This window comes from Staurois parvus, unplaced genomic scaffold (assembly GCF_062004578.1).
Source record: "Staurois parvus isolate SC_StPar_1 unplaced genomic scaffold, SC_StPar_1.0 ptg000456l, whole genome shotgun sequence".
NCBI lineage: Eukaryota > Metazoa > Chordata > Amphibia > Anura > Ranidae > Staurois > Staurois parvus.
In genome coordinates this window covers 328,700-354,084 of record NW_028318252.1, presented here as the reverse complement: position 1 = coordinate 354,084, position 25,385 = coordinate 328,700, and the positions used below count along the sequence as shown (strand labels likewise).

The 25,385-nt window shown below is 42.9% G+C and overlaps 1 protein-coding gene across 1 annotated transcript; it reads left to right on the top strand.

Moving 5' to 3' along the window:
* The first annotated feature begins 1,700 nt into the window (after positions 1–1,700).
* Positions 1,701–19,190, top strand: LOC149452893 (nuclear factor interleukin-3-regulated protein-like). The gene is made up of 2 exons (XM_089688824.1): positions 1,701–1,855; positions 17,542–19,190. The coding sequence occupies exon 2, from the start codon at positions 17,905–17,907 to the stop codon at positions 18,946–18,948; it is 1,044 nt and encodes a 347-aa protein (XP_089544950.1). The 5' UTR covers positions 1,701–1,855; positions 17,542–17,904; the 3' UTR covers positions 18,949–19,190.
* The last annotated feature ends 6,195 nt before the right edge of the window (positions 19,191–25,385 follow it).

Sequence of the window (25,385 nt, the reverse complement as noted above, 5' to 3'; positions counted from 1 at the left end):
GATTACAAGGAGGTTAATGTGAAGGATAGTGTTAGGGTTACAGGTTTAGTGTTAGTGTTACAAGGAGGTTCAGTGTGAAGTTCAGAGTTAGGATTACAGGGTCATTAATGTGAAGGATAGTGTTAGGGTTACAAGGAAGGTTAGTGTGAAGGAGAGAGGGTTACAGGGAGGTTAGTGTGAAGGATAGTGTTGGGGTTACAGTTTTAGTGTTAGGGTTACAGGGAGGTTAGTGTGAAGGGTAAGATTACACGGAGGGTTAGTGTTAAGGGTAAGATTACACGGAGGGTTAGTGTGAAGGATAGTGTTAGGGTTACAGTTTTAGCGTTAGGGTTACAAGGAGGGTTAGTGTTAAGGTTAATGTTAGGGTTACAAGGAGGGTTAGTGTTAAGGTTAATGTTGGGGTTACAAGTAGGGTTAGTGTTAAGGATAGAGTTAGGGTTACAGGTTCAGTGTTAGGGTTACAGGGGGGTTAGTGTGAAGGATAGTGTTAGGGTTACAGTTTTAGTGTTAGGGTTACAGGGAGGTTAGTGTGAAGGTTAGCGTTGGGGTTACAGTTTTAGTGTTAGGGTTAAAAGGAGGGTTAGTGTGAAGGATAGTGTTAGGGTTACAGTTTTAGTGTTAGGGTTACAAGGAGGGTTAGTGTTAAGGTTAACGTTGGGGTTACAAGGAGGGTTAGTGTGAAGGATAGTGTTAGGGTTACAGTTTTAGTGTTAGGGTTACAGGGAGGTTAGTGTGAAGGTTAACGTTGGGGTTACAAGGAGGGTTAGTGTGAACGATAGTGTTAGGGTTACAGTTTTAGTGTTAGGGTTACAGGGAGGGTTAGTGTGAAGGATAGTGTTAGGGTTACAGTTTTAGTGTTAGGGTTACAAGGAGGGTTAGTGTTAAGGTTAACGTTGGGGTTACAAGGAGGGTTAGTGTGAAGGATAGTGTTAGGGTTACAGTTTTAGGGTTACAGGGAGGTTAGTGTGAAGGTTAACGTTGGGGTTACAGTTTTAGTGTTAGGGTTACAAGGAGGGTTAGTGTTAAGGTTAGTGTTGGGGTTACAGTTTTAGTGTTAGGGTTACAGGGACGTTTAGTGTTAAGGTTAGTGTTAGGGTTACTAGGAGGGTTAGTGTTAAGGTTAGTGTTGGGGTTAGTTTTAGTGTTACATGAAGGTTGGTGTGAAGGACAGTGGAAAGTGTATTTTCACATTAAGAGGGGCAATTGGGAAACACAGTATAACTGCAAACAATGCAAGAAATTAGGTCTGTGAAATCCAAAGTGGCGTGGCAGGTCATGTCTTTTCCCCAAAACCTTTGGTGATAAAAGCGATTCCTCATTCAAGTCCTTGCAGACGTCCTCACCACAATCAGTTGGTTAGGGTCTAGTGACATTGCAGACGCTTCCCTATTTACTGACATCACTAGCTGCCCCCCCCAATTAATAGATTCATTCCCATAGAATAGTCAGGAGGTGCACATTAATGTATACACAGTGCAGCCCAAGTAGCACAAGAGGACGTGTCCGCAGATTAGATTGTAAGCTCCGCAGGGCAGACAGCGGGTTCTATTTTTACCGGCTGGGTTTATCCCTCCATTTGTGTGTCTGCAGCTTCTCTCCTTCTCTCCTCCTTGTCTCTCCTCAGCCCCCATCCTCTGTCAGACACACACAGATTGTGACGTTCGGTTATGCAATGTCTGACCCACTAACACACATTCTCAAAGGGAGAGAGAGAGAGAGAATCAGAGAGAGGGAGAGGAGTGATGCCAGGAAAGTAGAGCACACACACAACAGGAGGAGGAGATACAGAGAAACACGCTCAGAAAACAACAGCAAGCCAAAAGCATCGCACTGACCTGCAGCTGGGACCAGGCAGGTAAGTGACCGCTGGCCTACGCTCTGATCTACCTGTATGGGAGATATAGTGACTGAACTAGAATTGTGTAACTTATATCCTTGAATCCATTTCCATGTGCAAGGCAGGAAGGCGCGCGTTGGCTGTTTGTAGAGCGAGTAGTAGCAGCAGCGGCAGGTGAGTTGTACAATTCATCAAAAGTATTTTGTTCTCAACCGGAGAGACAGACAAAAGGAGCTGTACCCTATTAAAGGGCCAGTCCACCCCAAACTGATATTTCCGTTACCAGTGGAGGTTGCTGTATTCAGTGACCCATTGGCTTTTCCTATGTCTTGGGAAGTCGAAGGCGGTGAGATCTCTGGGCTTTAGGTTGTAAGTTCCCTCTACCCACCGTGGAGTCCCAGTCAGCAATGGGAGTCTCACTTCTCCAGCTGCATTTTATGGGCGCCAATGCTTTAAAAGAAAAACTGGAGGCAGACGACTTTTAGAGCCCTGAAATCTTATCATTTCTATATTTTTTTTAAATTTTACTATAAAGACATCACACTGTTGGTCTGTCCAAGTGAGAACATAATGTTGATGAGGCACCGGCTAACATAGGTCAAACACTTTTTTTTTGCCTTGTGTACAATTAAAAACTCTAAAATTAGCAGAAAAGGAAAAGTCTGTGAAGCATGTGCCAACTCAGATTTGGGCAAAACTGTGCTGGGGTGGGGAGGTAGAGAATCAGATCAAATGGGGCCAGCAGGGTCTTGTAAGTGAGCCAAAGCAAGCTGTGCATCCACTGGTAGAACAAAAAAAGCCCAAAGTTTGGTGTCAGCATGTGTTCCGTGACCTCCTGGCTCCTGGAATTAGTCTAGCAAGGGAACTTACTAGAGGCTGTACCTAGTTCCTGGAATTAATAGGTGCCAAAGCTATGCGACTCTGAGAATTTGTGTAGTTAATGTTTAAAGGTGCAATGAGGTTCTAAGGTGTTGTGACTACTACTACCTTACTTCTGGAATTAGTCCAGTTGGGGATTTTTAGGTGTCGTGACTACCCTACTTCTAAAATTAGTCCAGTGGGGGGTGGGTTCTTAGTGTTGTGACTAGCTTTTTTTCTGGAATTAGTCCAGCAGGGGGATCTTTGATGTTGTGACTGCTCTACTTCAGGAGTAAGTCCAGTGTGTGTGTGTGTGTGTGGGGGGGGGGGTTCTTAAGGGTCATACCTACCTTACATCTAGATTTAGCCCAGTGGGGGAGATTGTTCTTAGGTGTTGAGACCACTCTATTCTCGGAATTAGTACAGTGGGGGGTTCTTGGGTGTTGTGACTACTTTACTTTTGGAATACGCCCAGTGGAGGGTTCTTAGGTGTCATGACTACCATACTTCTGAAATTAGTCCTTTGGTGGGTTCTTAGGTGTCATGGATACCATACTTCTGAAGTTAGTCCAGTGGTGGGTTCTTAGCGTTGTGACTACCTTTTTTTCTGGAATTAGTCCAGTGGGGGGTTCTTGGGCTTTCTGACTGCTTTACTTCTGAATTAAGTCCAGTGTTGAGGTTCTTAGGGGTCATACCTACCTAACGTCTGGATTTAGCCCAGTGGGGGAGATGGTTCTTAGGTGTTGAGACCACTCTATTCTCTGAATTAGTACAGTGGGGGGTTCTTGGTTGTTGTGACTACCTTACTTTTGGAATACGTCCAGTGGAGGGTTCTTAGGTATCATGACTACCATACTTCTGAAGTTAGTCCAGTGGTGGGTTCTTAGCGCTGTGACTGATTTACTTCTGGAATAAGTCCAGTGGGGGGGGTTCTTAGTGATCATACCTACCTTACGTCTGGATTTAGCCCAGTGGGGGGGATGGTTCTTGGGTGTTGAAACCTCCATATTCTCAGGATTAGTCCAGTAGGGGGGTTCTTAGGTGTTGTGACTACCTTACTTCTGGAATACGTCCAGTGGAGGGTTCCTAGGTGTCATGACTACCATACTTCTAGAATTAGTCCAGTACGGGGGTCTTAGATATCTGGAGTCACTTACTTCTGAAATTAGTCCAGTTCGGGATTCTTAGGTGTCTGGAGTACCTTACTTCTGAAGTTAGTCAAGTGGGGATTTTTTAGGGGTTATGACTACCTTACATCTGGAAATAGTCCATTGGGGGGGGGGTTGTTAGACATCGGGACTACCTTACTCCTGGAATTAGTGCAGCTGGGGGTTTTTAGGTGCTCTGACTACCCTACTTCTAGAATTAGTCCAGTGAGGAGATTACAGTTGCCCTAACTACATGCCTTTTGGAATTAATCCAGTGGACCTTACTCCTGGAATTAGTCCAGTTAGGGGTTCTTAGGTGCTCTGACTACCTTTCTCCTGGAATCAGTTCAGTAGGGGGTTCATAGGTGTCCTGACTACCCTACTGCTGGAATTAGTCCAGTGAGGAGTTTACAGTTGCCCTAACTACAAGCCTTTTGGAATAATCTAGTGGTGGGTTCATAGGTGATGTGACTACCTTAGATGTAGAATACGTTCATTGGGGAGTCCTAAGGTGCTTTCAGTACCAGGCTCCAGTAGGAGGCTTTTAAATGCTATGATTATCTAGTTGCCCAGAGAGGAGTGTAATCTGGTGTATGTTGCCCAAAGCAGCCCATAAGTTTTAAATTATTTTTCCTAGACTAAGTTTGAAAATTTAAAGATGGATTTGATTGGTTTTATGGATAACACACCCACTTCTCCTTTCCTAGGCTTTCATACACAATTAACATTACAAACCTTATAATACACGCACTAACACCAAGGTGGGCACCCGGAGTGCAAAAACATATCACTGCAACCTTGGAGGTATGTACCATCTGGAGGTGACAGCATGACCAGCTAACTATTTTAATTCCATGTGGGCTTTCCATCCTATTTGACCTAGGTTCAAAAATAGATAAATGTCCACCAACTTCTCCCAATTCCAGTGATTTTGGTACAAAAGTAAAGTAAAACAAACCCTCCCACAATTTTGACACTTCTGCCATCACAGGTGGTAATCAAATCTATTAGTATATTATCTAAGATCAGTTATGTGACAGGTACCAATCATACGTAAGGTGTACCCAGCTACATAACCATGACATCATTAACAACGGGGGTTATTTATGAGGATAGAGAGCAATGTACAAACAGCAACCTAAAGCAACTAAAGCTGGATGGCTGTTACAATTAATGCATCGGGCACATCTATATATACAGTATAATAATTATGTATGCATTAATAGATGGGTGGATGGGTGGATGGATAGATGGATAGATGGATAGATAGATAGATAGATAGATAGATAGATAGATAGATAGATAGATAGATAGATAGATAGATAGATGGATGGATGGATGGATGGATGGATGGATGGATGGATGGATGGATGGATAGGTAGGTAGGTAGGTAGATAGATAGATAGATAGATAGATAGATAGATAGATAGATAGATAGATAGATAGATAGATAGATAGATAGAGTGATAAAAACAAAATATACCAAATAAAATGTAGCATTTTTTTTTCATTTTATGCAGTAAACAAACTACTGAAGCTGCTAACCTCTCTTTCTGGAAATGCTAGCTGCCTGGCTGCCATGCTGATTCTAACGTTTCAGCACTATTGGAGGCACTGACCCACAGCAAGTATGCAGATTGAGAGTTCGGACTCCAATCTGCCTGCTTGCATTAGGTTAGGACACAAAGCACAGCCAGCCAGAAAACAAGCCTTTTTAGAAGGAGGTCAGTGATGGTTTGTCCCTATATTTCTTTTAATACGGATTTCTTCTAATATCTATTGAAGAATACTAGTTGCAAGTAAAAGCATATATTGCTAACTGCTGGTTTATTTGGAAAATATTCAGATAATATATTTAATATCTACCTCTATAAAACCAAGATATGAATACAATTTTTAAAGATATGTTTAGTATTGAACATACATTATTAATGCTAAATTAAAAAAAAAAAGAAAGATATACATTAATAAATACAAATAAATACATTAATTAAGAAATTAATTTTTTGTAAATAATTTAATGATGTGAATGACATTTTTAAAGGTATTTTTAGTATTGAGCATACATTATTAATGCTAAATTAAAAAAAAAAGAGATATACATTAATAAATACATGAAATAATAAATACATTAAAAAAAAATAATCTAATGATGTGAATGCCATTTTTAAAGGTATTTTTAGTATTGAACATACATTAATAATTCTAAATTTAAAAAAAGTGTGTATATATATATTTATTTATTTCAGGTACTTATATAGCGCCATCAATTTATGCAGCGCTTTACATATATATTGTACATTCACATCAGTCCCTAACCCTCAAGGGGCGTACAATCTAAGGTCCCTAACTCACATTTATACATACACATACTAGGGACAATTTAGACAGGATCCAATTAACCTACCAGCATGTCTTTGGAGTGTGGGAGGAAACCAGAGTACCTGGAGGAAACCCATGCAGGCACAGGGAGAACATGCAAACTCCAGGCCGGTGTTGCTGTGGTTGGGATTTGATTGATATAGATATATAGATAGATAGATAGATAGATAGATAGATAGATAGATAGATAGACTGACTGATAAAAAAAGATATACCAAATAAAATGTAGCATTTCTTTTCTCATTTTATGCAGTAAGCAAACTACTGAAGCTGCTAACCTCTCTTTCTGGAAATGCTAGCTGCCTGGCTGCCATGCTGATTCTAACGTTTCAGCACTATTGGAGGCACTGACCCACAGCAAGTTTGCAGATTGAGAGTTCGGACTGCAATCTGCTTTCTTGCATTGGGTTAGAACACAAAGCACAGCCAGCCAGAAAACAGAAGGAGGTCAATGATGGCTTGACCGTGTATTTCCTTTAATACGGATTTCTTCTAATATCTATTGAAGAATACTAGTTGCATGTAAAAGCATATATTGCAAACTGCTGGTTTATTTGGAATAATCGCTAGGATCCACCAGGCATTCGGAATGACAAAAATGAATTGTTAGATATTAGCAATGGTGGGAATGTGTTCTAGGGGGTCTGCCAGCCTTGTGCGTGGCATGCATGGAGCCAAAGAGTGCGCAGCATTCCATCTGCATGTGAGGCATGTAACATGAGGCATGTACCCACGGCACATATAGGCCAGCTTGGCATGACACATCCACAGTCAGGCTTATATAATAAACTAGAGCAAAGTACTGTAACGCTTAGCAACTTGACTTTAGTTTACAGAAGTCAGGTCCTTGAAATACAGTATGAGCTTTGATTGGTTGGAATAGTTCACTGTACCTCGCACCATAATGCACTGCGCTGGATTGCAGAAAAAAAAAATTGTGACATATCTAACAATTGTGACATTTTGATGCATCTGCAGCCCATTGATCTCAATGGACTGCCTTAACACAAGGCATGTTAGCGCCAGACACCGCACAAATGGACCTCAAAAGAAGCTAAATCAGCATATAAAGAAGAGAAAAATGTTTATAACATGGTGCTTTAACCTATATGGCATGCTATGTTGGGGATCCCCCAACTACAAGAACCCAGGAATGGCCTCCTGTGTGCAACACTTTGCTTCTCCATTGCCAGCTGTCAATTCTCAGTTGCCCTACAAAAGAGAAAACGTGCAAGCATTAGCCAACAGTTCCTGACACTTCCTGAAAATATGACCTACAGGGACAACTATTCACGTGTCTTCATTCAGCACACGTGATGCAGGCTAATAACAGATCTCTCTCTTTCTCTTTCTCTCTCTCACCCCCACCTTAATTGACAAATCCTTACCAGTCCTCTCTCTCCTGATCCCGTCAGCATTACAAAACCTGTGTAATTCCTCAAAGATTTACCTATCTGATGTAGGTGGGGAGTAATTACACAGCTGAGCTGTGCGCTCATTATTATGTAAACTCTACACATACTTATACTGAAGTAATAATCACATTATCTGCCGTTACTGAACTTCATTAGTGGTATACTAGCTTGTGCGCCTAAGCTGGTCACCAGTTTTTTTTTAGAAAATGTTTGTTTTCGGGAACTTGTTAAATTTTTTTTTAATAGGTCAAATTGACAACTGTCCTCTACTGGTGTAAGATGGGAAAAAAATTTTGTGCATTTGCCCTGAGGGCCAATCGTGTGAGAGAGGAGGTCATTCTGGATGCTCGTTCCGAGTCTTTAATGGCAGAATCCACTTTTGCCCTGCGGGCTGATCATGTGGGAAAGAAGGTTATTGTGGTTTCTAGTTCTAGGTCATAAATGGCAGAAGGAACTTTTGCCTCGAGAGACTCCCTTTCTTGTCATTTTGAACAGGTGTCCCTATTGGAAGATTTTTCCTTCTCCTCCTGCAGTGGTGACAACTGTAAAAAGTTTGGATTTCCCACTGCGTTCTGTTTGCAGTGGGGATTCAGAAATCAATAAAAATCTGGCAGAGGTTCTAGCCCCCTCTTTTGCCTCGAGAGACTCCCTTTCTTGTCATTGGAACAGGTGTCCCTATTGGAAGATTTTTCCTTGCCCTCCTGCAGTAGTGACAACTGTAAAAATTTTGGATTTCCCACTGCGTTCTGTTCGCAGTGGGGATTCAGAAATCAATAAAAATCTGGCAGAGGTTCTAGCCCCCTCTTTTGCCTCGAGAGACTCCCTTTCTTGTCATTGGAACAGGTGTCCCTATTGGAAGATTTTTCCTTCCCCTCCTGCAGTGGTGACAACTGTAAAAAGTTTGGATTTCCCACTGCGTTCTTTTCGCAGTGGGGATACAGAAACCAATAAAAATCTGGCAGAGGTTCTAGCCCCCTCTCTGCTCCATCCAAAACTTAAACTTGAGCAGTGGTCTATGTTTCCTAGGGCAGTGATTTCCTTTAGCAAATTAGAAAGTTTGAAGGATCTGGGGAGTCACTGAAGTTTATACAAGCTTCACTATTAGGTGTTCCTTTTGCACTGTGTACATAATTGGTGTTCCTCGCCAGGAGACGATGACCTCCCCATCCATTTGTGTTTTGCTAAAGGTAAAAATTAACCTAAGAAAAGATACTTGCCCTTGTGCCTTTGCCCCGAGGGTCAATTGTGTGAGAGAGGAGGTCATTCTGGATGCTAGCTCCACTTTTGCCCTGAGGGCTGATCATGTGGGAAAGAAGGTTATTCTGTTTCTAGTTCTGGGTCAAAAATGGCAGAAGGAACCTTTCTCTCGAGAGACTATTGTGCGGGAGAGAAAGTGATTCAGGGTCCTAAACAGGCACAAGGGACTTTTGCCCTAAGGGCTAATCATGTGGCAGAGAAGGTGATTTTGGGTCATTGTTCCAGGTCTGAAGCAGGCAGAAGGGACTTTTTCCCTGAGGGCCAATTGTGTAGGAGAGAAGGTGACTCTGGGTGCTAGTACCATTATTATACCGGTAGAAGAGACTTTGATGAAGTCTTTGACATTGGATAGGTGGTTGGTGTTTGGTAATGGACAGATCTATAACATAACTTGACACAGTAGGTACTAAGTGAATGGATCATCTATAGCTCTTCTGGATCCAAATATACTATATTTATGGTAAAAGAAAAACACCAGAAGAGTCACCAGTCACAGTACAGCAAGGTGGTGCCCAATGAGTGGTGACTCTTGTTCACCATTCAAAGACCCAAGGACCCTTGTTGCCTTTCGGAGTTTAGAGTTGTATAGGGTTCTATGAGGGCTTGACTCTATTCCCACCATCCAAGAAACCTCTGCTTGGAGAGTAGACTTCCTCCTAAAGCATTATGATAAAACCCCCTTATAAAGGGAATATCAACACTATATAAAGGGATATAATCAAATATGTCCTATTTTTTAAAATTCATTTGCAGGAACAGTTATGGGAGAGAAGGTGATTCTGGGTCATTGTTCCAGGTCTAATGCAGGCAGAACTAACAAAATTCTAACAGTGAGATTTTTCGTGCAAACAGTCATATAAAAATCTACCATATTTAGCTAGAAAAGCAATGTAGAAAGAGGTCGTGATCCAGATCATCCAACTAGATTTTATTATTATAGGCTGGCCAAATATGGGAAGATTTTTCAGAAGGGTTGATAAAGACTTTTTCTCTGAGGGCGAATTGTGTAGGAGAGGAGGTGACTCTGGGTGTTAGTTCCATTATTATACAGGTAGAAGGGACTTTGAAGGGACCTCTGCTAGGGTTGAGAAGGATTCAATTATAAATTCTTTACTGATGACCACCAAATACTACTGAATACCTCCAAATATTTGAGCTTTAGATTGTAGCAGATATTTTTTTAGAATGGAATATTTTAGAAATGGGCTAACTACTGTATGTTACTATAACATAGTCCGGAAGTAGGTTGTTGCTTGCTTTCTTTAGATGCATGTGAATTCTGGAGGAAAGATTGGTTGCTAGAGGTAGGAACACATCTCAGAAATGGGTACTAGGATGAGTTCTAGGCCATCTTTCTTAGGCCATTTTATTTCACATGTATTGCTGTGAGGGTGTGTCACACAAGAATGTGAGAAGGATATGGTGCATTCTTGTCATAATGCTAAAGGCAACAAAAATATTAGGTAACTCAGTTTGCATTGTTCTTGAACGGCTGTCTATAAAACATGAAGCACAGCTCTGCCTTTCAGGAAGATTTGGTAATGAAACACAAGGCAACACAATGGTATATACCCATGTCCAAGCTGTTCTACTCTTTAAACCATTCATGCAGTTCATGGGTTCCCATTCAACAGAGAGGTGGGTGACACTCCAGTTCATCCACATTAAGCCCATTCGCTGTCTCATGGTTCCATGTGCTAAACTACCAAAGACGAGTTATCTACACTATACTATTCTGCTACCACTTGATGTACTTGAGAAGCCCTGTTCGCCAAAGGTCAACTCCAGTATTTCTTCCACATCTAACAACTCCCCCCATCTTTGAATCCTTGAAGATTCTTCCATAGAGATGAGAGACCATCATAACATATGTGTCCCTTTGCCAAGATTTCCCTTTAATTCTTGTCCCTGAGGCACAGCAGGACATGAAAAGAAATCCCCACAAAGTGAGGGAAAAACTCTCTTGTCATTGGAACAGGTGTCCCTATTGGAAGATTTTTCCTTCCCCTCCTGCAGTGGCAACAACTGTAAAAAGTTTGGATTTCCCACTGCTTTCTTTTCACAGTGGGTATACAGAAACCAATAAAAATCTGGCAGAGGTTCTAGCCCCCTCTCTGCTCCATCCAAAACTTAAACTTGAGCAGTGGTCTATGTTTCCTAGGGCAGTGATTTCCTTTAGCAAATTAGAAAGTTTGAAGGATCTGGGGAGTCACTGAAGTTTATACAAGCTTCACTATTAGGTGTTCCTTTTGCACTGTGTACATAATTGGTGTTCCTCGCCAGGAGATGATGACCTCCCCATCCATTTCTGTTTTGCTAAAGTTAAAATTAACCTAAGAAAAGATACTTGCCCTTGTGCATTTGCCCTGAGGGTCAATTGTGTGAGAGAGGAGGTCATTCTGGATGCTAGCTCCACTTTTGCAATGAGGGCTGATCATGTGGGAAAGAAGGTAATTCTGGTTTCTACTTCTGGGTCATAAATGGCAGAAGGAACTTTTGCCTTGAGAGACTATTATGCGGGAGAGAAAGTGATTCAGGGTCCTAAACAGGCACAAGGGACTTTTGCCCTAAGGGCCAATCATGTGGTAGAGAAGGTGATTCTGGGTCATTGTTCCAGGTCTGAAGCAGGCAGAAGGGACTTTTTCCCTGAGGGCCAATTGTGTAGGAGAGAAGGTGACTCTGGGTGCCAGTACCATTATTATACAGGTAGAAGGGACTTTGAAGAAGTCTTTGACATTGGATAGGTGGTTGGTGTTTGGTAAGGGACAGATCTATAACATAACTTGACACAGTAGGTACTAAGTGAATGGATCATCTATAGCTCTTCTGGATCCAAATATACTATATTTATGGTAAAAGAAAAACACCAGAAGAGTCACCAGTCACAGTACAGCAAGGTGGTGCCCAATGAGTGGTGACTCTTGTTCACCATTCAAAGACCCAAGGACCTTTGTTGCCTTTCAGAGTTTAGAGTTGTATAGGCTTCTATGAGGGCTTGACTTTATTCCCACCATCCAAGAAACCTCAGCTTGGATAGTAGATTTCCACCTAAAGCATTAGAATAAAACCCCCTCATAAAGGGAATATCAACACTATATAAAGGGATATAATCAAATATGTCCTACTTTTTAAAATTTATTTGCAGGAAAGGATGTGGGATTTTCAAGAAGACTGTGGTATATCCTGCACTGGATCTTTAGAAGTCTCTTGTACTGAAGTTTTCAGGCCAGGGCAGGTTCACTTTAGCTGTAAAACTGAAGGGTAAAAATTAAAAGCAGGAACCCCAGGGTACCCACAGCTACCTCTGTCAGTAATCAGTTCTCCTTCTTTGTGTCTGGGAGTCCCCAGGTCCAAGATAACGCCATCATTAACACCTCGACTTCAGCTCTAGCTTATCACACATATCTTGAGAACACCTGAACAGCCTATACTGGCTCATTCATTGGTTTGTGAGTAGGAGGACTTGTCTTTAATTGTCAAACATTACTTTTTACATTTTCAAGAATGTTTGCCTCCTGACTCCTGTGATTGTCTCGCTGTAGAAGTCTGCACAGAACTTAAAATCTACTTACAGGCATCTCCTGCAGTAGGAGTTTAATGGTTAGCGAGATATTGTCGAAGAGCTTGCACACGTACAAGGATGCCAGGTCTGCAGATGTTATTAAAGCACCAAGACTGATCTTGTCCATTTGAAGGCAGACCTTTTCACTCCAGCAGTCATAGCATGCAAAACTTTTCAGAACAATTTAACAAAACTGTACTTTCACTTTAAAGTATCAAGCACACAGGTCTATAAACATGAGCCTGGATGGTGTGTGCCAGCGTGCGGGTATCTGCTGTACCTATGCAGTGCAAAGTGCAGTAGTAATGTTTAGAGTACACTGACTCATGGCAGCCAATCGGCTTTCTGCCAACAACTCAGCTAAAAATGCATTCTCATTGGCTGCAAAGTTACTGAACTTTGCTCGTCACCTTATCAATTAAGAAGGCATTGGTAGATGGGTCACTGGCATTGTACAGTCCTGTGTGCCAGATGGCGACCAGATTGCATTACATTTTGAAAATTTTACTTCTGATTCTACTGTTAATATAATTTTTCCCATGGGTTTGGGTGGGCACAGACATTTGTATAATGTAAAGCCATGCCCCTTTTATAAAAATAAATATTTAAAGAATACCCATGGTGCTAGCTTATCTTGTATACCCCTTCATTGCCTGTAACCCTTAATATAAATACAATTACAAAATATAAAAGTTTAGTATGACTTATCACTTGCAGGGCACCAGGGCTCATGTACACAGCCGCGAAAAACTCCTCCACATGGACCATAACCTACACTATTGGAGTACAAGAGCCACCTGTGCCCTAACAATAGAGGATGCTAGACTTCAATAGTCTCCTGAATGGAGAATGTTAGGCTGCCTAGCTAACAAGGATACCTGGTGATAATAGCCCCTTGGTGTCCTAGCAATGGAGGACGCTAGGTAGCAATAGTTGTCTGCATTCTAGCAAGGGAGGACACTAGGCGGCATTAGCCACCTAATAATGCTAGGCTACCTAATAGCCACCAAAGGATGCTATGTGACGTTAGTTACCTGTATCCTAGCAACAATAGCTGCCTACACCCTAGCAACGGAGAACAGTAGGCATCAATAACCTCCTGCGTCCTAGCAACAAAGGCACACTAGGCAGGTTACACCAGCAATTTCCAGAGACAAACATTTCCAGGGACAACTAGTGCGTTTGACATTTTCACCATTACCAGTAAGCCTACTTATTCTTGGCATGAAAAAGGATGCAGGTTTTTTTTTACATTGCTGAATACCTGGCAAGGCATGGGTCTGCAATGGTGAAAGGGACTCTAGTAGTATAGGATGTCTGATGCCTGGCATTATTGCCTCTGGCTGAGAGTCCAAAGTGGACTAGGTTAACCAAGTCTCTGGCTTACGGTGCAAAACAGTGCAAGGAGTAAAGCACTGCTCACAACCACCAATCAGAATCCATCGTGTACTGATACTGATAAAGTCAGTTCTAATAGAATTCCATGGGTTACCACAATTTTCACTACTTTCTGCATCAGCTTGTATGCCTTTGGCAGTGAACTGGTTCCAGTTATTACACATTGCTGGCAATCAAGCACTGGCTGGGTTCTTTGCAGACCTATGGCAATAAATGGGTGTCAGTTACCGCATATTAACTCCAAAAATAGAATGTATAAGGTAGCAAGTCTCTACTGGTACGGGGCACCTCCCCCTGGTACTACCTGGATATTCATTATTGTTTCTTTCATGGATGTGTTTGTTGTGGTTCAGATCAGATAGTCTCTGGGTATCTGTTACTGCACTTTGCTCAGAGCCTTTTGGTGGTTCGGTGCATACAACTTCTTTTGCACATTTCCGAGGGCTTGGCACTGAATGGGTTTCATGGTATTGTAGGGTACATAGTCTCTGCCATTGAATATGTGTTAGTTATTGCATGCTTTCAAAAGCCTGGCACTAAATGGGTTCAAGATGTTGCAGGGTACAAAGTCTCTACCATGAAATGCATGCTCGTTATTACGTGATTTGAAAGCCTAGCACTAAATGGGTTCATGATGTTGCAGGGTACAGAGTCTCTACTATGAAATATATACTCATTATTACATGATTTGAAAGCCTGGCATTAAATGGGTTTATGATTTTGCAGGGTACAGAGTCTCTACTATGAAATATATACTCATTATTGCGTGATTTGAAAGCCTGGCATTAAATGGGTTCATGATTTTGCAGGACACAAAGTTTCTACCATGAAATGCTTGCTCGTTATTGCGTGATTTGAAAGCCCGGCACTGAATGGGTTTGTGGTGGTGAAGGGTACATAATCCCTGGCACATGAACATATATTTGTTATTTCGTGTTTTCGAAAGCCTGGCATTAAATGGGTTCATGATTTTGCAGGGTACAAAGTCCCTACCATGAAATGCATGCTTGTTATTACGTGATTTGAAAGCCTGGCACTGAATAGGTTCATGATGTTGCAGGGTACAGAGTCTCTACCATGAAATGTATACTCGTTATTGCGTGATTTGAAAGCCTGGCATTAAATGGGTTCATGATGTTGCAGGGCACAAAGTCTCTACCATGAAATGCATGCTCGTTATTGCGTGATTGGAAAGCCTGGCACTGAATAGGTTCATGATGTTGCAGGGTACAGAGTCTCTACCATGAAATGTATGCTCGTTATTGCGTGATTTGAAAGCCTGGCATTAAATAGGTTCATGATGTTGCAGGGCACAAAGTCTCTACCATGAAATATATGCTCGTTATTGCGTGATTTGAAAGCCTGGCACTGAATAGGTTCATGATTTTGCAGAGTACAAAGTCTCTACCATGGAATGCATGCTTGTTATTACGTGATTCTGAAAGCCTGGCACTGAATGGGTTTGTGGTGGTAAAGGGTACATAATCCCTGGCACATGAACATATATTTGTTATTAGGTGTTTTCGAAAGCCTGGCACTGAATGGGTTTGCGGCAAAGAACAGGTCTCTGGCGGCACAGGGCACTTGGTCCCTGGCAGAGTGCCCTCAGGTCTGTTTACGAAATCCTGACCTAGTTTTCATGCCTTGCGCTGGTTGGTCACATGGCAGGGAGATTATTCACGTGGACTATACAAGGAGGGAGGGTGGAGGGAACAGGGTGTGTACACACATACTAACACACTGACACACATATGTGGACAAGACAAGGGTAAACTTCCAGCATTATGTCTGGGGGGTAGATTATAGAACACCTATTGTCCCAGTAACCCTTCCCCTGCCGCTTTATAAGCATGACCTGAAAAACCGACAGCCCAGCGGAAGTCACAAATCCCACTGACAGCTCTTGAAAAGAACAGCTGAAATCACTGCACATCTTAAAGGAGTTTTCAAACGGAACCCTTTAGCTGTTATTACGATTGCACTCTGAAACAGAGGGAGTGCCCCATTCTATTGGCTGCATGCTCCCTGTTCTTTCATACCTGCAAATAATTTTTGTCCTCCAGATCAAATGATGCTTCATTGTTTGCAACTGCTCTAGATGTTCAGCTGTGAATTGATTTTCTCAACTGACATAAGTCCACCACCTAAACATAAAATGAGCCCTCATTCACACATGAGCGATTTGAAGCATTTTTCCAAACGCGCTTCAGCTCTCAACACCAGATTTCAATGTTGTGCCCATTCACATCATGTGCTGTTGCTCAACTCTCAGAAAACGTACAGTTGCTTCTTTGGGGCATGTTGGATGGTTTTGGTCCCAATAGGACCTAAAAACCACATTTAACATGTAGTTTTGTGCCCAACAACCATCTCCTTCTCCTAGTACCTAGCTTTCAACAAAGCACCCAAGCCTGAAAGCACGTGAAAGATGCACAAAAGCAAACAAAATAAACACTTATACTCAAGTATCCAGGCTAAGCCCAAATAAACTTTCAAATAAAATCAACCAAATATATTTCAAACGCATCAAAACAAATGGTGTTCAAAGTCTTATGGTATGTTTTCTTTTGAAATCAAATTCTGAGTAGGAAACTCTGTCTACTGCCAGCATGCTGTAGAGAAGAACCCTTGTTTTCCGTGTGGAAGCAGTGGTCTCACTACAAAGGTTTGACCAAGGGCGGACTGACCATTTGGAAACTCGGGCACTGCCCGAGGGCCCGGGGTCAGTAGGGGGCCCCATGAGATGCCCCTGGTACCTTTTTCATAGGCTTTTTTGAGTTTGGGCAAGGACACAGGAGCCCCATGATCCCCTATCGCCCAGGGGCCCCATGAGTTGTCAGTCGGCCCCTGGGTCTGACACATACCTCTGCCAAACTATAGCTTGGCAATTAGCAAATCTAATGCTCCCTGGTAGTAGTTAGTCACATTCAACTGGACTTGTTCTGAACTCATAACTCCAACTAGCTGTACCATGACCTAGACCAGCCCTTCTCAACCTTTTCAACACATTGCAAATAACCTTCCAGTCTCAGGGAACACCTGCTAAAAATGACTATCTACAACCATGATACATTAGTGTGATGGTCAGTGGGAAAAATGCTCCTTATACTTGTGGTCATTGGGAAGAAATCCCCCTTACAGATAGCTAAAAAGATCAATGATGTCAGTGGGAACTTATCTATGAGGCAGAAATAGCTCACTGAACCCCTAGCAACCTCTGGAGGAACCCTAGTTGAGAAACCCCTACCTAGATGAATGAGAAGCTTCACAGACTCCTGCTGATTGGGGAATTATAGCTTGGACTCACAAGGAGGTATGGCAGGCATCTGCAGAGAGACCACTCTGTTACTAGTTCTGTAGGTCAGAAGTCCATAAGAATCTCTTACAGTTGCTTTATTTAACAGCTTCAGGTATTACCAGTTATAAAATGAATAAAGAACCTGCACATGGACTTGGGAGACACCTGTCTGTCTAAATGTATGTTTGAGTATATATAGTTCTGTGTGTAATAGGATAACAGATTACAAAACACGGGTAATTGAGGTAATTACCATTTAAAGTAAACCAGGTTAAACGTGAGTCCATTCCATGCCAAACTACAGGGTCATATTATGTAAGTTTGTTGGGGGCGGGGTTCCAAAATACCACTTTCCTAAATGTCTTATTTTTTTCTATCCTCTCTAGGCGTGTCCAGGAGAGCAAAACCTGCCAGAGAGGGAAGCAGAGAATTATTACCTGACAAAGGAGAGAGAGAGGAACTTCTCCTCGTTCAAAAACAAATCCAAGAACAGCAGAGATCTGACATATTAATCCAAGAAATCGTGGGAGTTTGTATTGCGGCGGCTGATCTGGTAGAGGAAGAAAGAGTTCAAGAATAAGATGCTTAAACTGCTTGGTGAACCCAAACAAGAAGAAAGTGGTCCTAGTTTTCAACTCAAGGGACGCTGCTTCACCTAAATTCTTCTTAACAGAACCCTATTGCTGTTCTATAGCTACCCACAGTAAAGAATTGGACTAGCAGTGATCTTGAGGAAGACCTCAGTGAACATGGAATCTCCATTGGCCGACTACTCACAAAGCATGGAGCAGCAGCATTCACGGGGAAGAACTCCAAGTGGCCAAAATGGATCAGCAGCTGGCCGTCGCAAGCGGGAGTTTATTTCTGATGAAAAGAAGGATGCCAGTTACTGGGAGAAGAGAAGGAAAAACAATGAGGCAGCCAAGAGATCACGGGAAAAGAGACGCTTCCATGACCTAGTGCTGGAAGGGAGGGTGGCAGCACTGGATGAGGAAAATGGACGCTTGAGGAATGAATTATTCCAGCTGAAACTGCGATATGGACTAATTTCAACTGCTTCATTCATCGAGGCCAGCCACGGACTTGGCAACCACAAAAATGAAGATGACGGACCTTTGCTGTGTAACACCAGGAATACATCCTATACATCCCCGTACTTAGCCATGAACTCAGACTCCTCAGAGGCAGACAGTGGAGGGGGTGCGGCCATGGACAGTTACTCCCCACATGGTTCACTGTCTGATCTCTCTGATCAGTCTTCCCAGGATAGCCCAGTGTCAGCCACCTACGATGAGGGGAGAGCCATGGAAAATGACTTTGCCAATTTGTGCCCAATGGAAAACAACGAATCCACAAGATTAGCAGTGCCACGTGGGGGAGTGATACTGTACCGAGTTGGCGGGCTTACCGTTGACCCCCAGCAAAGGCACATTGTGGCTACAGACATGGAATCACTGAAACACCAGGCTTCTGAGTACAGTGCCCCACTGCCACGCTCCTCCATTTTTGCACATGCGGACAGTTTACAAACTGCTTACCAACACATGGAGAAGTCCCCTGGGGTTCAAACCTCCTCAGACCTTTTGTCTCCCAAATCCCCCCAGTCAGGGTACCAGAGTGAGGACAGTGGTAGTGACGAGGGGGGATCCATCTGCTGCCCGTTGGAGTGCCCAACCTATCAGGAGCCAGTGTGTGGCGTCAAACTCCCCCACAAACTGAGGCTGAAGTGTCGAACACATGGACATGAGGGGTGGAGGCCAGATAATGGTCAAGGAGTTGAGGTGCAGAATTAATTTTCAGCCGATATTCTGCAAACCAGTTAATGAAGCCAAAAAAAGACCTGGCCACCATTCCCACCTATCAATATCTGCAGGTGCCACTATGTGACTGTTGCTTTAAAGACTTATGGCTGATCCCTTTACTACTGTTACACTGCTGAAAGCCAGGGGGGCATAGTGTTAGAGCCAAGGGGACTGGCAGTATTTCTGTATATATGTTTGTTATGTGTATAGTTCAATAAACTTGTATAAACCTATATTAAGTTCATAGCTTGTGTGTGTTAAGGTCCTAAGATGCCCTATACCAAAGTGTGGTTATATAATGTAATAGGATGAGCTATAAGCTGATGTGGGAAGGGTAAAGGGAGGGGTCAGGACACAGATTAAAGCAAGATGGATACACAGCACTGCCTATGCAGAATTATTAAGAGAAACCTGGAAATGTTTTTTTAAAAAGGTTAGTACACACAAATGTGATTTTCATTAGCGGTAGAACCTGGAGTTGCTCCCTGGGTTTAACTCTTTAAGACTCTGGTTTCAGGATCTGCTTGTCAGGTTAATAGCTCTGCTCCTATCTACCTTGAAGAGCTGGGGGGTCACTCCAACCTTTGAACCAAAATAAATTATAAGTTCATGAATAGCTGCAGTTACCATGCAAGTCCCAGATCACAAGCACCAATCTTACCCACAGACTGCCCAAGAGGTATAAGGAGCTGTCATGGTGGTTAAACTGTCCGACATCTACCAAAAACTGAACTATGACTTTTTGGGTGTACTGAACCTTTTAAAACACAGAGCTCTATAACATGCTAATTATGAGCAGTTAACAATCCTAACTCCTTTTCTTTGCCATAGGAGGTCCAATGTTATCTAGTGCCAGGGCTGTGTTAATAGTTTATTTTTATAAATTGACAATATGTAAAGTAAATGAGCAGAAGAGAAATCCAAATCCAATCAATATTTGGTGTGACCACCCTTTGCCTTCAACACAGCATTAATTCTAGGTGCACTTACACACGGTATTTGAAGGAACTCGGCAGGTAGGTTGTTCCAAACATCTCAGAGAACTTAGCACACATCTTTTGTGGATGTAGGCTGCCTCAAATCCTTCTGTCTCTTCATGTCATCCCAGACAGACTCCATGATGATGAGATCAGTTCTTTGTGGGGGCCAAACCATCACTTCTAGGACTCCTTGTTCTTCTTTACACTTAAGATAGATCTTAATGACAATGGCTGTTGTTGTCCTGCTGGAGAATAAATTTGGGGTCAATCACACACCTTCCTGATGGTGTGGCGTGATGGCTTTAGCTCTTAGCATAGAAGACCAAATCTACAATTCCATTTGCAGAAATGCAACCCCAAACTTGCAAGGAACCTCCACCATGCTTCACTGTTGCCGACATTATTGTACCACTCTCCATCCCTTCGTGAACAAACTGCCTCCTGCTACATCCAAATATTTCAAACTTTGACTCATCTGTGCAGAACACCTGCTGCCATTTTTCTGCACCCCATTCCCTATGTTTTCATTTATAGTTGAGTTGCTTAGTCTTGTTTCCATGTCCGATGCACAAAAATATAGGAACTTTGGGGGTGCTCAGAAAAATGGTAGCAGGTGCTATGGACTGATGAGTCAGAATTTGAAATATTATGTTCAGGCTTAAAAAAAAATATATATATATATATATATATATATATATATATATATATATATATATATATTTTCTAAAATGGAAGTTCCCATTGCTGATGTCTCCTTTTGAAAATGCTAGTGCCCCGGCTCTCATGCTGATCTAATGGCTTCATTATTTTCTGAGTTATGATTCAGTGGTTCAGCACGACAGTCAGGCAGACAGGAAGTCAGCAATGGCGGCTTAGATGTTTTTCAATTTAAAAATTAGTTTTTGGGCCTTTGAATATTTGTAAAATATAGAATGTGGCCCTTGTACTGAAAAGTTTGGAGACCCCTGTGCTGAACATACTAAATGCCTGGCTGTCTCTGGCTTCAAAATTTCAAATTTCAAATTTTATAAGTCACTGACCTAGAACAAGCATGCAGATCAGAGAGAGTGAAGTTAGCACAACTTCAGACTTGATGAAGGTAAGTGGTTCATAATATTGAAACCATAGGGATCATCATAACAGCCAGTTAACTAGAATTTTTTAGAAATAGACGTCAACAGTGGCATTCTCCATATTCTCTCAGGTTTCCGGAATATAGGCCTGATAGTGCTTAGCGGAGGCTATGCAGCCTCTGATTCGGGGCTGTTTCAGTGAATGGAGGTGGCAGACACTCTGCAGGTGGCTATACAGAAATGGATGTTACTCAGCCTCTGAATATGCGACTCCTATGGTGAATGGAGGTGTTATTTGGCTCTGCAGATGGTCACAGAGGAGGTAAGGTTACATAACTTCTAATTTGGGGTTGTTTTAGTGAACAGAGGTGGCATATAGCTCTGCAGATTGGTGCTGCTCACAGTGTACCAGCCTCTGCACCTGAAATCCATATCCTGGCATCACCGAGGGCTCCGCAACAATGACATTTGTTCTCTTTAGGTGCCCCGAGCATTTTGTAAATTTCCTTTCTTGGTGTCTTTATATAAATCATCTGGCTGAGTCTGCCAGCACTGGGGTTTGAGCGTTAGTAGGTCAGGTAGAAGTGGGTCAGATTCCTGTCCAGCTGGCAGGGGGCCCGGAATACAGAGCCAGGAGCAGGCAACGCCCAGTATACACAAAAGAGAACAGAGAGGGAGACGTCTCGGAGAAAGGTATACAGGATACCATCAGGAAAATGATCCTGGAGGATTACACTGAACACAGGAAGACCAAATCCTGAGGAATTATTAGAGAGCACCCAGATACACATTGGCCCACTGGCCTGGGAGACACCATTGCCTGCAATATGTCACTGGCACTGCCTTACCATCTGATATAACCCTGCAAATGCTGCACCACTGCACAACAATCGTACGCATTGCACACATTTAAATGGCGGTGCCCCCATAGATTTGCATAAGTTGTAGTCAGTGGTGGTAATGCCCACAAAGCATGGCATTCTCTCTGTGGCATGTGTATAGCCCTGAGCAGCTGCATGGCTTTGTTCAGGCAGGCTATTGGGTGGCGGTAAAAATGCAGCTCAACAGCCTAGTTTTACTATCCCCTAGATGCATGTGTTAACAAGCCCTTGAGCTTTTAAAAAAGTGTTGCAAATATGCCACAGAGTGCTCTGGATTTTTAAAGGCAGGAGCCTTTAAACTGCCTTTCTCTAATTGAAACTCTTGTAGTGCTACCCTCTTGTGAACAGCTGAGTTTTTGGGTCCCCCTAAACTATGCACATTCAGGCAACATGAATTTTCCAAACTTTCATCCAAAGTCAGTAAACAGTCCATGAGCTTGGTTTTTGTTGTTTTATTAAGGGTTAACAACTTGAACGGGGTCTAGGGGTATATGGGATACCCAATGGAACTGAACAACGTGGAGGACAACTTCTTGGATGAAAATGGGAAGAATTCAGCAAAAATCACAAAAGAACACCCAGTTGTCTTGGTCCATGTTGGAACCAATGACAAAATACATGGAAGGTGGAGGCTCCTTAAGAATCAATCTAAAGAACTAGGCTGCAAGTCGAAGGGAAGGACCTCCAAGGTGATATTCTCTGAAATATTACCTGTGCCATGCGCAACTCAGAAAAGACAGGGGAGATTAGAGATCTAAATGCATGGCTAAAGACCTGGGGGAAGAGGGAAGGATTTGGGTTTCTAGAGCACTGGGGTGACTTTTCATTGGGGTGCAACCTATATGCTAGAGATGGTCTGCACCTAAATTGAAAGGGGTCTGTTGTGCTGGGGGAGAGGTTTATGGGGAGGCTGGAGGAGTATTTAAACTAGGATCGAGGGGGGAGGAAGAATTAGATTGTAATGGGGTAGACAGATCAGACAGGGGTCAGTACTTCTTGGTGAGTGGAATGGGGAAAGATGGGGGAAGGGCTATGGCAGATGATAAGAAGGTTCCCATGTTACAAACAACCATTGGAAGTGGTACCATTTGTATGAAAATACAAAATATGGAAAATACGTGTTCACAAGGTGTTAATGAATTAAAGTGTTTCTTCACCAATGCCAGAAGTCTGCCAAGCAAAATAGATGAGTTGGAAGCTTTGGTGCATGAAGAGAACTATGATTTAATTGGTATTGCTGAATCTTGGCTTCATTCTTCACATGACTGGGCCATTAATATTCCTGGCTATATTCTCTTTCGGAGAGACAGGGTAAAAAGGAAAGGTGGTGGTGTCTGTCTCTATGTGAGAAGTGATCACAGAGCGTGTGTGGAAGAGGACCTAGTTGATGGATGAGGCTGAAGAATTATGGGTGGAACTCCACATGGGGGTGCGTACTACAAAGGTAATCATTGGAGTTTGATATAGGCCTCCCAGTGTTAATGAGGAGGTGGAGACTCTGTTCCTTGCAGAGATCGAAAGGGCTGCAAGGGCTGGGACAATGATAATAATTGGGGATTTTAACTACCCGGAAATTGACTGGAGTAATGGTACGGCGGGAACAATTAAAGGGCAAAAATGTGTAAACCTACTACAGGACAATATTATGGTACAGTTCATAGAGGCCCCAACTAGGAATGATGCTCTGCTGGACCTGGTAATCTCACACCATGCAGAGCTTATTACGAATGTCCATATAAAAGAACATCTGGGTAGCAGTGACCATAACATGATTTCATTTATTGTTAGCTGTAAACGGTGAACATATGCGGGAAAAATATAAACGCTCAATTTTAAGAGAGCTGAGAGCTGCTCTCTAAGACGTAGACTTGGAGGGAATATTGGCATCGATGAACACAACACAGAAATGGGAGCTCTTCAGAAAGACTGTATGTGAACACACTGCAAAATATCTTCCCATGGGCAACATGTTTAACCACTTGCCAACCACGCTATAGCCGAATGACGGCTACAGCGCGGTTGTCCAGTTCTGGAAGGGCGTTATTTGACGTCCTCTCAGAAATTGCTTTAGGGCACGCACCTGGCGATTTCGTGATCACTGTGTCCCAGGGACACAGCTGATCACGTGATGTGGTAAAAGGCCAATCACAGCGGCCTTTTACCACGTGATCAGCCATGTCCAATGACACAGCAGATCACCGGTAAATGCAGTTGCCAGTTATTGGCTGCACTTTCCTCACGCTGTCACAGTGTGAGGAAAGTACTACCGATAACCAGAAATTGTCAGAGGACGGATCGGCACCTATCATCAGGGCTCTGATGATCAGTGCCCAGCAGTGCCACCCACCAGTGTCGCCCACCTGTGCCCAGCAGTGCTGCCCACAAGTGCCCAGCAGTGCCACCTCCTGTGCCCATCAGTGCCTAGTAGTGCCACCCACCAGTGCCCAGCAGTGCCACCCACCAGTGCCCAGCAGTGCCACTCATCAGTGCTGCCCAGCAGTGCCACTCATCAGTGCTGCCCAGCAGTGCCACCCACCAGTGCCCAGCAGTGCCACCCACCAGTGCCCAGCAGTGCCACTCATCAGTGCTGCCCAGCAGTGCCACCCATCAGTGCCCAGCATTGCCACCCACCAGTGCCCATCAGTGCTGCCTATCAATGCCCATCATTGTTGCATATCAGTGCAGCCTCATCAGTGCCGTCTCATCAGTGCCAGCTCATAGTGCCACCTATCAGTGCCCATCAGTGCTGCTTATCTGTGCCACCTCATCAGTGCTGCCTATCAGTGCCCATCAGTGCCGCCTATCAGTTCCCATCAGTGCTGCCTATCACTGCAGCCTCATCAACACACATCACTGAAGGAGAAAAATTACCTGTTTGCAACATTTTATAATAGCTGAAAGCTTAAAATTGGCCTGGGCAGGAAGGGGGTATAACTGCCCGGTAGGCAAGTAAAATCAAACCTATGTGGCTTACGGCCAAAGTTAAAAAAGCTATAGATAATAAGAAAAGAGCTTTATTAAATATAAAAATGAAAGAATGCTATCATCGTTTACACATTACAAAGAATATAACAGAATATGCAAAAAGGAAAGCATGTAGGCCCTTTACAAAATAATCTAGAGTGGGTGACTGGGGACAAAGAGAAGGCCAATGTATGAAATCCCTTCTTCAGCTCTGTGTATACAAAGGAGCATGGGGGAGCTCTTGTCCATAATGGGCATGGTATTGACACAGCCCCAGATGATCCACATTGGCTCACAATTGATATGATCCAGAAATATTTAGAAAGAATAAAGATGAATAAAGCACCTGAATCTAATGGCGTACACCCACGAGTCCTTAAAGAATTGAGCTCTGTCATTTCAAAGCCATTTTTTCAAATTTGTAGGGACTCTTTAATGACTGGCATAGTACCACTGGATTGGCGTAATTATAAACCTGTTAGTTTAATTTATATAGCTGGGAAGATACTGGAGAGAAGGGGCGGACTGAC